The 14099-nt window shown below is 32.3% G+C and overlaps 2 protein-coding genes across 2 annotated transcripts; one reads left to right on the top strand and one right to left on the bottom strand.

Moving 5' to 3' along the window:
* Positions 1-8165: 8165 nt before the first annotated feature.
* On the top strand, positions 8166-11113 carry LOC115712901 (B3 domain-containing protein Os01g0234100). Its single transcript, XM_030641315.2, has 7 exons — positions 8166-8513; positions 8633-8707; positions 9023-9054; positions 9164-9329; positions 9425-9631; positions 9948-10038; positions 10137-11113. Exons 1-7 carry the CDS (start codon positions 8403-8405, stop codon positions 10898-10900), a joined length of 1446 nt encoding a protein of 481 aa, XP_030497175.1. The 5' UTR covers positions 8166-8402; the 3' UTR covers positions 10901-11113.
* A 795-nt stretch (positions 11114-11908) lies between these two features.
* Positions 11909-12943, bottom strand: LOC115712902 (uncharacterized). Its single transcript, XM_030641316.2, has 2 exons — positions 12351-12943; positions 11909-12256 (listed from the first exon to the last, which is right to left on the bottom strand). Exons 1-2 carry the CDS (start codon positions 12930-12932, stop codon positions 12197-12199), a joined length of 642 nt encoding a protein of 213 aa, XP_030497176.2. The 5' UTR covers positions 12933-12943; the 3' UTR covers positions 11909-12196.
* Positions 12944-14099: the final 1156 nt, after the last annotated feature.

The raw sequence follows: 14099 nt of genomic DNA, 5'->3' as shown, positions 1-14099 counted from the left end.
GCTTGAAGGCAAGTACAACAACAATTTTCAAGTTGTCTTGCATGACGCTTATTACGGGCGTCAACCGCTTGTTGATGTGGCGCTCAGGTAAGTCTCTCTCAACCACAATTTTATAATAACACATTGGGGACAATGTGCATCTTTAGTTTGGGGGGAGAGATTTAATTTTTTTCAGTTTTTTTCAGTTTTTTTTTTCGTTTAGTTAGTTTTTTTGTTAGTGTCATGTATTGATATCTGAGCTGGAATATTGATTGAACTACTGTTATTCACTTGTGCAATGGATTAAAATCTTAATTGTGTGCTTGACTCATAACTTTTTGAATTAAATTGGATGTGTATTAAAAGGTTGCTCATGTAGATGTAAAACATTTATTTTTGACGCATATCACTTTTGTTCTACTTGGATTGTGGAATGATTGGTTTAACATGGAATAGAATTTGTTTGACATACTCTCTTGAAGCGAAATTCTTGTTGATTTTTGTTTGGAAAGTGATTTAGGCAAATTTTTTTTGGATCGATTGAGCCTTTCAAGCCTACCTGAAAAGTTTTATCCTTAGTTTACCCAAAGTTGAGCCTTAGCCTATTTCAAAAAAAAAAAATATATATATATATATATATATTCACCACTTAACTAAGCTTAATTCGTTATCTTTAACTACTTTCATTCTCAACGTACCTTATTATGCCTTAAGCTTTTAATCAAGTTTGGGGGGAATGAAGTGTGTAAGTGGGGAACAATTTTGAAAGTAAGGGATTGAAAAAAATAGTTGTTATGTGATGTGCCTCTAGTGTAGAAAAAAGAAAAGAAGAAAGAAAAAAACAAAAGAAAAATAAAATGTGATAATTTCTTCTTGAGAATCAATTGTGACAATGAGGTAGGCACATAGGAAAAAAATATGCAATCTCTTAATATCTTCTTTGGGATGAAAAAATGGATAAGTGTGGGTGCTTGCTTGGTTAATTGTGCTTATGGTATAACGTAGCTTAAATGACTTGTCACCTACCCATGTACCTAAGCCACGTTGTGATAACCGAAAAAGACCTATTGATTCCAAAGAAAAATTTGTCAACATTAGTGGAGAGAGGTATGTCATCCAAACTTATTGATCATGTGTTAGTGGAATGTCGGGAAGTGTAGAATGGTTGTGATATGAACGTCAAATACTTCTAAATTGTACATCCAAGTTAGTTCTTAGAGTTATTGAGTTGAAATTCTGGTTATTGATTTGCTTGAAGTTGTGCAGGTGGTAGTGGTAGTTCAATCATTGGAAGGTTTAGTTATCTATTGCATTGTTTTTTTTCTTTAGTTTAGTTGAGTTTTAGCTTTACTCGGGGGCGAGTAAAGATTCAGTTTGGGGGAATTTGTTAGGTTATTTTTAGCCTAAGTTTTGGATCACATTTTATAGTTATTTTTCTTCTTTATTATTGTTTTTGGAATAGAATTACGCTTGTTTTCTTTGGTTTCAGGTTTCAACACTTGGAATGTATAAATTGGACAAATTTCGGAAAACAGTGATCTATAAAATAGAGAAAATTTTAAAAGAGAATAAAGCTAAAACTTCACGCCTAAATTCGACTATGTTCTGATCATATTTTGGAAAAAGTCAAAACATAAAAGTTTTAGATCTCTTTTTTATCTTTCCAACGCATCTTGAATCAGCCCATTTGGAGTTCGTATGAGAAAGTTATGCCCATTTTACTAAAAGATGTCGAAGCTGAAAATTCCATCTCGCCGCGGCGAGAATTCCATGGCCGCGGCTAGAAAGTCTGGGCAGAAACGTAGTTTTTTGATGCACTTTTGGCCGCGGCGAGACCACTTTTGGCCGCGGCGAGCGTCCGTACGGTCAGGGGTATTTTTGTCCGACGAACCCTAAAAATTAGATATAAATAGAAAACTGCGATTGGAAGTCAAGGAGAGCGATTTGGAACCCTAAAACACAAACACGAGTGAGAGCGGGAAGAGCATAGAGATTCAAGTGAAGATCCGTAATTCATCCACCAACGCTCTTTTCTTTATTCCTCTTTAATTTATTTATGTTGAATATTGTTATAGGAATGGTTATGGATTTATTTCTGAACTAAATTTCCCATTTAGGGAGGATGATGATTGTTGTTTAATGTTTTGCCTAGTTAATGTTTAATTACCATTCCTCCATTCTTGTTTGTGAAATTATCTTAATTTGTGTTTAATTTCATGTTTAAGATTGATCACCTTGTGCATGTTCTATGATCTCAATTCAAAATCTGAAAAGTGAGAATTGAGAATGCTAAAATTAAGATAATCGATGTTCTATGTGAAACGAAAGTATTTACATGACTTATGTGACGAGTAGATTATTACTTAATGCTGATTTCATGTTAGTTTAATTAAGGAATTAATTAGATAACATGTGATTTAGAATCTAGAAGATCTGAAAGGAGCTAGGTTATTTCATAATCTGTCATTCACTCCAAGAATAGGATAGTAATTATTCATTAACAATTTGGGTAAACAACAACAGGATTCTCCTCCCTATTGTCTCATCTTGCTCAACTTTAAATTGTGTTATTAAGTTTTCTGAATTTCTTTCATATTTTACTGTTTTTAAATCATAATTGCTTTTGATTTACCGGATAGAATCATAAGTATAATTTAGTGGTACTTAATCCAATTCCCTGTGGGATCGACCTCACCTGTGTGAGATTTACTACTTGATTGCGTATACTTGCGTAGTGTTTAAAATTATAGCAACATTCTTCACAAACTCTAGGACAGAGTAAGAACAGATATATAGAATACTTGAGCCTAGATGAACAACTAGGCTCTCAAATAACAAAGAAACACTCTTCTCTCAAATGAGATAAATGCAAAAAATAAATAATGGAAGAGCTTATTCGAATGGCTGCTCTCTAGGCTCTATTTATAGAACATAGAAACCTTAGAGGCAGTCACAAGATCGAATCTACAGCTGTACAAAACGTTCCAAAGAAAAATACGATCTGCAGCATCAGATTCGGATGCTGACGCAGCAGATCAGACCAGAAACAGGAAACTTGCTATAATCAGGTCCGATCCTCTATTAATTATTGATTCCTGCCATAAACAGATTATATATTCTGATTGTATCAAGATACAATTGAATTCAATAAGGAAAATACAATAATCAAAGTTTCCTTAAAAAACCAACTTTCCATAAGAGAATTGCTTCTCTTACAAGAAGTTTTCAAATAAAGGAAAGTTCAGCTGAAAAGTGCATCTTTCCTAACATAGAAAAGAGCAACTAAAAACCGAATATACAAGGTAAGAAATCGGGTATGAATGCAAACCAATCTTACCATAAAGGAAAAAATATTTTGTCAACTAACTTGCGAAAAAAGGACTTTACAGAAATTTATCTCAATAGTACATAATTAAATACATATTTTTGTTCTAAATGTATTTTGTCAAAAAAAAAATTATGTTTTACTTTTTATTTACTTAACTTTTTTTTTGTGACAATACTTTTTTAACTTTATTTCTGATTGTAAATTTAAGACGCCAGCTAAAATTCCACAATTAAAAGTTAGTTAAATTTCCATTGTGGACACTTCTGTATGCGAAATATATTTTCATTAACTTGGAGATTTTAGCGCCACGTGTATACATAAGTACACAGTGACAATTCCAATTAACATTTAAATATTGAATTTAACTTGTTCTTCAAATTTGTAAGCAGAGAAGTTAAGGGAGTGTTGCTACAAAAAAAAAATATAACAAATGTGTATAAAAACTAAAACATAAAAGAGTATTGGTCGGTGATTATTCTAATAAAAAATTTAAATGTTTCCATAAGTTATTTTGAATTCAGATAGAGAATACAATGATTTTTTTTTTTAAAAAAAAATCTAAATGTTTGAATTATGGTAAAAATTGAAGAAAAAAATTCTTTTTAATGAGGGACTTTAATTTATCACATAACACAAATAATTTTTTTTAGGAAAAACTACTTCTCACATGCATGCTTTTATTATATAATGCAACTTGATCAATTCCAACAACAATATTATTAATTATAACATTTCACACCATATATTGTTTCGTTTTCCCTCAAATAGTCAAATTAATCTTCTTCCTCCTTCCTTAATAATTTAATAATTTAATTAATTGTTAATTTTCTTATCTCTTAATCTGTCCATACTTATAATTAATATCAGGTAACTGTTGTTTTAACTTTCTTTTTTTTTTTAAAAAAAAAAGAAAATTAAATTAAGTGTATGATTTATAAATGTTATTACACTAAAAAGCATTGCGAATAGTTTTAAAAAAAATAATAAAAAAATATTGTCTAAATTTTTAAAAATTCAAGAAAAATACTGTATAAAATAAAGTAATTGTTAGGCTAAAATTAGTCTAAGTTTCGGGTCATATTTTCGGTTAGTTTTCACTCTTTGTTTCTAATTTTAGGGCTATTTTACGCTTGATTCTTTTGTTTCAGGTCCTCGGGTGTTTAAAGAAAGTATATACAAGAATTGATGACGCATGGTGAAAGAATCGAGAAGAAAAAAACCAAAAATTGTGTCGCTGCCTATTCCAGTCACGACGGGAAACATGCCAGTCGCGACGGGAACTGGCAGAAAGATTTTTAAGAATTCGCTGTGTAACCTCGTTGCGACGGGGGCATTGCCAGTCGCGACGGGGACCTAGGGACGGGATTTTTGGGCAGTTTCGTAATTTCACGAATTTTAAAGATGGGACTTGGTTTAAATAGAGAGAGCTCGTGAAAATTAGGGATTATTCAGATTTGGAGCCCTAGAAACAAAGGAGGAGGCTAGAAGAGCGGCTTGTGGCGACCCGGATCAATTGCTTCAACTAGTTCTTTCTCTTCTCTTTAATTTTTCTATGCTATTTTCTGTTTCAATGTTAATTATGGATTTGATTATGGATGTTTTGAACTAAACTCCTATTTAGGGAGAATGATAAATGTTGTTTAAGTTTTTCCTAGTTAATGAATAATTGTCATTCCTTCAATCGTGATTTGTGAAACTATCTATATTTGTGTTTAATTTTCATGTGCAAGATTGATCACCTTTTACATGTTTTATGATCTCAATTCGAAATCTGAAAAGTGAGAATTGAGAATGCTAAAATTGGATAGTCTAGGTTTTGATGTGAAACGAAAGTATTTACATAGCCTTAGTGACATTTAGATTATTGTTTAATGCTGATTTCATGTTGGTTTAATTAAGAAGTTAATTAGAAAGCATGGAATTTAGAACCTAAAAGATCTGAAAAGAGTTAGGTTAATTTATAATATAATCTGTCATTCACTTCAAGAAAGGATAGCAATTAGGCATTAACATTAGTAAACTGATAACAGGATTCTTCTCCCTAATTTCTCATCTTGATTAATCTTCCTTTGTTATTTTTAATTTTCTGAATTGTCTTATTTAATTCACAAAAAGTATTATTTTACCAGATAGAATCATAAGTATAATTTAGTAGTAATTAGTCCAATTCCCTGTGGTTCGACCTCACTTGCGTGAGCTACTACTTGATTGCGTATACTTGCGTAGTGATCATAATTTTCGTAACAGTAATCAAGAAAAATTATTTAGTTATTGTTATTTATTATGATTGTAACAATTAAATTATATAAATTTTTACAATAATTATTTAGAAAATAAAAATTAAATAAATAGAAATATAAATGAAATAGAATAAAGATTGGCATTTGCACGTGCTAACCTCACCTAGTATATATATATAAATATTATCTACACTAAAATTAAAATTTCAAGAGTAAACTCAAATCGGTCACCAAAGTAGTACTATACAATACATTCACAATAACATGGCCACCACACAGTATTAACAACATTAAGTTATACATATTTAGCTAAAGTATGTGATAAAGCAAGTCTTCAACAAACAATTAGTTAGGATATCTTGTATTTTCTACTAACTTCTGTTAGTTTTTCTCTCTATAACTGTGTAATCTTTCTTCCATATATACATACAAGTTCCCTGACTGAGTCTTGCATCTTTTGCAAGCTCATTTTTAATTTGTCTAGAGCAATGTAAAAAGTAAACATTTTGGAAACTATTATCATTAAAAAGAATATTTAGCAAAACAAGACTCAAAATAGAGTTCAAAACAATAAGATTTTTTTTTATTTGAGCACTGTACTTTGACAGTATTTTTTTTTTGTGTGATTTTATTAATATATGTTATCAGTAGTTTCTCAAAATATTAAAAAATAAACAAAATTATATCTAATAAAAATCTTAGTTGAGTCATAGATTAAATCGCTCTCTAAGACGTTTGTGGCACTATCCATAATTGTGCAAGCAAACCATCAGTCTTATCGTCTCCAAGATAAAATAACCCAATTGAACTACTATATCGAACTTCTATTACACTATAGAGAACTGTCGAAATACCTTACCCGACTACACGATATGTATTCCGAGTAGTAATACTCGGGTAATACATATCGTAATATAAAACTATTTATAATTTTTAAAGTGTGAAACAAATGTTTTTCTTCCGTGAATTCATATGCATTATATAGAGAACATTACATAAGAGAATAACGGGAAGAAAACTGTTTTTTCATCATGGGAGAGTTAGTCGGATCGTGGCTAAAAAAGCTAAGGAGGAAACATCTCAGTTTTACTGTCTTATTTGAGAATTTTCACTAAGTTTGGGCTATTTGATAAGAAAAGAAAAATAAGAATTTATTTGTAATTAGTACACTTGATGTGTTTAATTAATAAATATATTTAAATTATATTTTATTTGATAATTATTTATAATTATTAAAATAAAAATTAATATTAAATAATTAGATAAAATAAGTACTAAAATTAAAAAACACACTTTAGTTTCTTTCTTTTTTTTTTTTTTTTTTGAGAGGAAAATCAAACTTTTATTAACCTTCAAAGTCTGTCACCAAAATAGGCAACAACTCAGTTGTAATATTATCCATACTGAAAGTACAATCAGGATATAATAAAGATGCTCTAGCAAACTCATGAGTAACCCTATTAGCTGACCGCTTAACAAAACAAAAACACACATTACTTAAACTAGCCAACATGGCTTTGCACTCTTGAATCACACAATTGAAATGGGAAGACAAGTTGGTCGAGCTTCTCAAAGCTTGAACAACTAGGTGACAATCGGTCTCCACCCAAACAAAGTTATTCGGTTGGTTTTTAATCCAACTTAGAGCTTCCCGAAAGCTCAACGCTTCAGCAACAACCGGAGCAATATTGCATATGTGCAATTTCGAATGGCCTTCAATGAGCATTCCATTATGGTCCCGCACAACAAAAGCACACCCAAAACGATTATGTCTTTAAAAAATAGCTGCATCCACATTGCTCTTGATGCTATTCATCTGTGGTTTAAGCCAATGCTCCATACCATCATTAGTTGAAATAAAGTGACAAAAATCTAACTCTAAAGCCCATCATTGAATTCGACCCTAAGAGATATTAGATTCAAGGAATAATTACATACGACGCCATTTTTTGGAAAAAAAAAAATTTACATTTTTACGTTTAAAGATTGTTTTTTTTACATTTTTTACGGTTTTCAAAAAAAAAACAACAAGAAAACCACACAAAAGTAACATGAAAATAATATCTAAATAGCATCAAAACAACAAGAAAAAATAACATACAAATAACAAAAAATCAACAACAAATTAACAAGAGTATAACATAAAAATATCGTATTTTCTGTAAACAAAATAAAAAAATCGTAAAGATATTTAAAATTCTGTGAAATCATATTTTTGTTGTTTTTGTGTATTTGTGAAATAATTCCCTAGATTCAACCTAAGTCTTTATTTTAAGCCCAATCTCATGTAACCTAACCCGAATAGAATCGCGAGATGGGACGAGACAAAGACCTCAATAGCAATCCTCACAAGGCGGGGCCGCCTTATTAGGTCGGGGCCCTGACCCTACACACGAAAATGCCCTATTCTACCATCTCTAAATTCAGAGTAAATTTTTAATGCCTTGAAAAATTTAGAGAGAAAGCCTAATTAGTCTAATCTTTATTAAAGATTTGAACCAAAAAAAAAAAAAAAATCTTACTTAAAAGTTAATTGTTTTAATTTAGAGTGATTAAAAATTAACTGTTTTTTTTTTCTAATGGTAAAAAAAAATTAACTCTTAAATTGTGTCGAAAAAAAAAATTAAAAATTAACTGTTAAACGGTCTTCTCCTCTATATTTTTTTTTGGGTCCCCAGGTCTTCAACAAACCCCACCAATATTCATCCCCAAAAAATTGAAGAATCATCACCATGAAAATGGGTTGATTCCTTTCTCTTTCTCTAGTTTTCGAGATCCATTTCTGGGTTTCTTTCAGATTGTGCATTGGTGGTGTTGAGGAGGAAGTTACAGGGCCAGAGAGGAGGAGGGTTTCGATGGAAACGGCATCGTTTGAGCATGAGATTCCAGAGGATGTCACTTTGGCCCAATTGTCTAAATCTCCCAGGCTAAAGCTCAAACCTTCTTCTTCCTCTTCTTCCAATTCGGTAATCACTCTCTCTTTCTCTCTGTTTGTTATTTATTTATTTTATATCTATCTTTGGTTTAAGGTTGTATGATTGTAAGGATTTTTTTTAATTAATTTATGGTGCATTATTATCTGCAGGCCAAGAAGAAGAACCTTAAGGAGAAAGAAGAAGAGCTTTGTATTGTCAAGAAAAGGAATCCTGAAATTAAGTTTGTAAGAGGAGCCTATATGTTATGATCTTTCTATGTTTTTATTGTAGTTTTCATTTTCAGGATTTTTGGGAAATTTACTTGTTACAAACCTAAAATTGTTTGATTTGCAATTTGGGAATTGAGATCCATAAATTAAGATCAGTGGGTGTTCACATTATATACCCTATTGATTTTATGCCAAAGTGCATAAGAGATTTCCTGAATCATGCTTAATTTGTTATAAGGTGTAATTTGGTGCCAAAGAGTAGCATGCATGAAATGGCATTGTTCTTTATTAGTTGATAGTTTTTTGATAAACTAATATATGCTCAAACAGGTTGTATCTGGCCATTCCAGGAATTCCTTGAAGTAAGTAAAACTATTTTCTTTTTTAATGTCTTTTCATGTTTTCATTTTTTACTTGTTGTATGCATTATATTTACCCAGGACAATATTGTTTTCATGTTTTTTTCATTAGTACTCCTACACCAAGTAAGGCTGCAATTCATGCATCACCCTTATCTGGTGAAGCCAAGTCATCTGCTGTGATTCGAGGACAGGAGGTTCGATCAAATCTAGAGACCGAATTCCCTAGTTTTGTGAAATCTCTAGTTAGATCACATGTTGCAAGCTGCTTCTGGATGGTATGTAGACCGTAGTGTTAAGAGTGTCCGAGTATAATGTTGGTAAAATGAATGACATTTACATGTTTAGAATAACATTGTTGGTGGTATGGCAGGGGCTTCCTGGGCCATTTTGCAAGTCACACTTACCAGATGAAGATACTACAATCACTTTGGAGGATGAGGACGGAAAACGATATCATGTTAAATACATTGCATACAAGACAGGGTTGAGTGCTGGTTGGAGACAGTTTTCTGTTGCACACAAATTGCTCGAGGGAGATGTTTTGGTCTTCCAATTAGTTGAACCCACCAAATTTAAGGTGATAATTTGAGGTTTTCTTTCTTTATTTTAGCTGACTCAGGCTCCACTGGCAAAGAAAACTGAACAATAAGAGTGCTATGAGAATGGATCAAGTTCCATTGAGTTTTAAAGAACAAGTCTTATAATCAACACTACTGTAAAGTTGTACCAAAAGTAGTAGTCGGGATAATTCCACACCATCTTTGTTTTATAATTCATCCGAAGAAAAAACCATTTAGTTGAGAACTAGAAAACCTCTGAAGACCAAAATATAATTTTGCCGTGATTATATATGTCTAGCGTATTTCATTTGCCACTGGCCATTGAATTTGTAGGTTTACGTAATAAGGGCGAATGATTTGACTGAAGTGGATGGAGCTCTTGGCCTCTTAAATTTAGATTGTCAATCTAAACAGAGTGATGCAGGTAAGACAATTGATGCATCTTTTTCCTAGCTTCAAAGCTGTGATCTGATTTTGATATTGCTTCATGTTCATTTCATTTGATATGGATGGTACACCCAGATAAAGATTATGCAGAATTGGGTGCAATAGAATGTCACAATACAAACAGGAAACGTCAAAAGTCTCTTCCTTTAACTGTTGTCGAGAAGAAAAAGAAAAAGAAGACTGTTTCACCAAGATCAGCTCCCCGTAAGCCAGCAGATCAGTCTGAAAACGACAGTGAGGAAGTTGCATCTGAAGTTTTGGAAGAGTCCAAGATATTAGGGCCAGCTTTTCAATTTAAGGACATGAAATCTTTCAAGAATTTCAATATTCTTGTAGATGGAATGCTTGTAGATTCAGAGATTCCTGAAGATATTAGAAGAGCATATTATAAGCTCTGTTCCAGTCAAAAAGCTTTCCTTCATGACAATATTATCAAGGGAATGAATCACAAATTGATTGTTGGGACCATCATAGAGACTGTAAAAGTTGCTTCTGCCATAAAAGCTTGCAAGCTTACTACCTCTCGCGGTGATTTTGAAGCCTGGGACAAGTCTCTTAGAGCGTTCGAGCTTTTGGGCATGAATGTTGGATTTCTACGTTCTCGACTGTCTCGTCTTACTGGTCTTTCCCGCGACTCAGAAGTCTGCGTAGATGCAAAGATGTATGCTGAATCAAGAAAAGAGCGAGCTGAAGTCGAAACTGGAATGAAAGACATCGAGACAAAGATCGTGGAACTGAGAGTCGCATGTGTTCGATTTGATGCAGCTATTGAGAAACTAGGCTCACAAGCAGAAAGCTACGAGCACAAGTTCCACAAAGAGGTTAAAGCTCCTTGGTGACATTGTCATAAACGTTTATGTACCCAAAAATACATACCATATCTCTTACTTTCCTCTATATATTTCTCATCTCTAAAAACAAGGATGGCTGACAATGTGTTGTGTGATCAACCATGGGATTTTAGTTTTGACAAAATCCACAAGCAAATATGTTAATACTTAACTGTTTGCAGATTTTCTGATCCTTATAGCAACCAAAACTCTCTTTTACTACTTCTACTTGTTTTGAGTCTAAAGTCAGTAACTTGATTAGTTTATATAGTTACTTTCAATCATTCATATTAGGGGGAGTTTTGTTTTTGAGTTTGACATGACAAGAAAGAAAGAAATAATAAAAAAAAAACATTTTGTGTGTTTTAATCTTTGATTTCATTCCTAGTTTACGGCAGTCAATAAGTTACAAGTACCATAAAACCAGTACGTAAATGTACTCTGGTCCAAAAATAATGCAGGGCTATGGATTTGTGTGTAAAAGGGTGTAAGCTGGGGTAGGTATCTATATGCTTTTTAAGAAGAAAACAGTAACACACAACATCTTTGACCATGAATCAGCCTTTTACTTACTGACCCAACATTATAATACATTGCATTTATTATGTGTGTAAATATTTATAATTATAATTTGGCTACAGATCCACCTTGAGATCTGGACAAGTTTTTCAACCCTCAAACAGCAATGTCTTAGCTGTCAACATTAATGGCTCACAGTCACACTATCCACCATCATCCTTATTTTCATAAGATATATACAGAAACAATAATAATACTGCTTTTGATGCTATTAATTAGGGGTTATATTAATTAAGTTGTGAAATTCTTGTAATTGTTTTTGAAGATGGATTTTTGGGATTTTGCCACTCTTTTTCAACTCTTAGATATCACAAAAGGACACAATGATATTATATTAATAATATTTTATGCTGGATTCAATAATAATAAAATCAGATCCAAATCATGTAGCGTAATCTTATTTTTTGTAACATAAATAGATAATGACAAAATAAGAAGAAGAAGAAGAAAAATGATTTAATACTAATAATTAATAAAAGAAAAAAAGAGAGTTCTTCAAACTGCAAACATATTTGTACAGTGAACAGCCAAAAACACCAATACAAAGATGAAATTAATAATTAACTTTTACTAAGACCAAACCCCCCCTAAGAAATCAACCTTAAACTTCCTCTTCAAATAAAAAATGAAAAGAAAAACAGTCCTCCACTCCAAAAAAAAAAGACTTAATTAAAAAATATATATAAATATAATTATATATTATCACCCCCCAAAGAACCAATGCTGCTATATTCCAATCTCAACATCTTGGCATGTAGACCCTCCTTCATTAATATTCAATAAATCCTACAAATAAATTAAAAAAAATCATAGTTAATAAATAAATAAAAAAAAATAAACATTAGCAAAGAACAAAATAAATAATGATTGTAATAATAACCTGTGAAGAGGTCTTGCTAAGATTGGAAAGAGAAGCAGAAGAAGAAGAAGCTTCAGAGTGCTTCTTTGAGTTGGGCCCATTGTGGGCCTTCTTAAGGCCCAAAAAGGATTTCCACCTGGTCGACCCAGTACTACCCTTAGAGGGTCGGAGAGTGACGTCACGATCTTCATCTCCGGCAAGAAGCTCATCTCTAAGAGTGGTGGTGGGTCTGTGAGAAGAAGATGGGGTTGTTTGTTTAAAGGGCAAGAGTCTTCCTTTAAAGAAAAGCTCGTCGGCGCCGCTCATCATGGAGTGGTCGGTGACCGAGAATTCGAAGTCCGACGATGGCGGAGGAGTAGGTCGAAGGTGGTGTTGGTTAATGAGTTGATGTGAATCGGCAAAGTCATTGGAGAATGAGATTCTTGGGCTCACTGGTGGTGGGTAGTTATGATGATGAAGAAGGTGGTGGTGGTGGTGGGCTTTATGATCGGAGTTGTACATTTCTAAACATGCCATAACCTTATCAAAACCACATTGAAATAACAAGGAGAAAGAGAGAGGTGGTGTTGAAATGAATAGTACTATTTCAAAGTTCAAAACCATCTATAAGTAGATGTTTGTTTCGTATTTATATATTCAACAATGAGCCTTACTATTATTATTATTATTATTATTATTATTATTATTACTATTATTATTTATTATTATGTGTGAAATTAAATATTGAGTTACACATTATTTAAATACTTAAGTTATAATTGTCTTTGGCTATTAAGTATAAATAAGTTGTCACCTGACAATCTCTTTGATTGGTCTAAGTTATTAAATTTTTATTTTTTTTAACAAAATTAGTTTAAATATACCCATATTAATGACTTAATAGTTAACGGTTAGATACTTCCAGAGTTCTAAAAATATAACTTTAGTATTATTATCCTCAAAAATTAAACTTAAATATTTATTTGCAACCCGGAGTTAAAACTTAAGTATTTATGTCGTAAATTACGCTATAAATTATGATTTAGTATAATAATTTTTATTGAATATTATTAACTATTCGTGAGGCGTTACTTTATGGTAGTATTAGTCACCGCTAACTAGCTGATACCTTAACTTAAATATATAGAATTTAATATTAAATTACATCAATAATATTATGTGAAGTATTGCTGCTTAAGAGTAAGAGATACCCTTTATTATTTCTTATTTAACCAATTAATATGAGTTTTTTTTTTTAAAAAAAAAAAATATGTAAGCATTTTAATTCATGCATGCATGCGTGATGTTTGTCATAAGACTCGTAACATTGTTATGATATATATAACTAGGCTTTTTATTTGAGGTGGCTAATAAAATTTTGGGGAATTACACTATTATATTAATTTTTTTAACTTTTTTTTTTTTAAATTTATGGTGGGAAATTTGAAAAACTATACTTTAAAAACCCTAATATTTTATTCTTAAATCAATACATTTCAAACTAAAAAATATATGACAATTTTATCAAAAACCCAAAAATAACCCTCACATAACTCAACCCCATTTTTTCCCAACCCGCACATGCATCGGACCCCCCATCGGGCCCCATCGGACCCGTCGGACCCCCCCCCCCCCATCGGACCCCCCAGCTTGCAAGCATCGGACCCCCCCCCCCCCCCCATCGGGTCCCCATCGGTCCCGTCGGGCCAACCCAATTTTTTTCCCCAACTCGCAAGCATCGGACCCCCATCGGGGTGCCCATCGGACCCCATGGGCTATCGTCTTCCCCAA

Source organism: Cannabis sativa, chromosome 4, assembly GCF_029168945.1.
Source record: "Cannabis sativa cultivar Pink pepper isolate KNU-18-1 chromosome 4, ASM2916894v1, whole genome shotgun sequence".
In the NCBI taxonomy this organism is placed as follows: domain Eukaryota; kingdom Viridiplantae; phylum Streptophyta; class Magnoliopsida; order Rosales; family Cannabaceae; genus Cannabis; species Cannabis sativa.
Note: the sequence above shows the minus strand (reverse complement) of the source record. Positions and strands in the feature narration are given on the sequence as shown.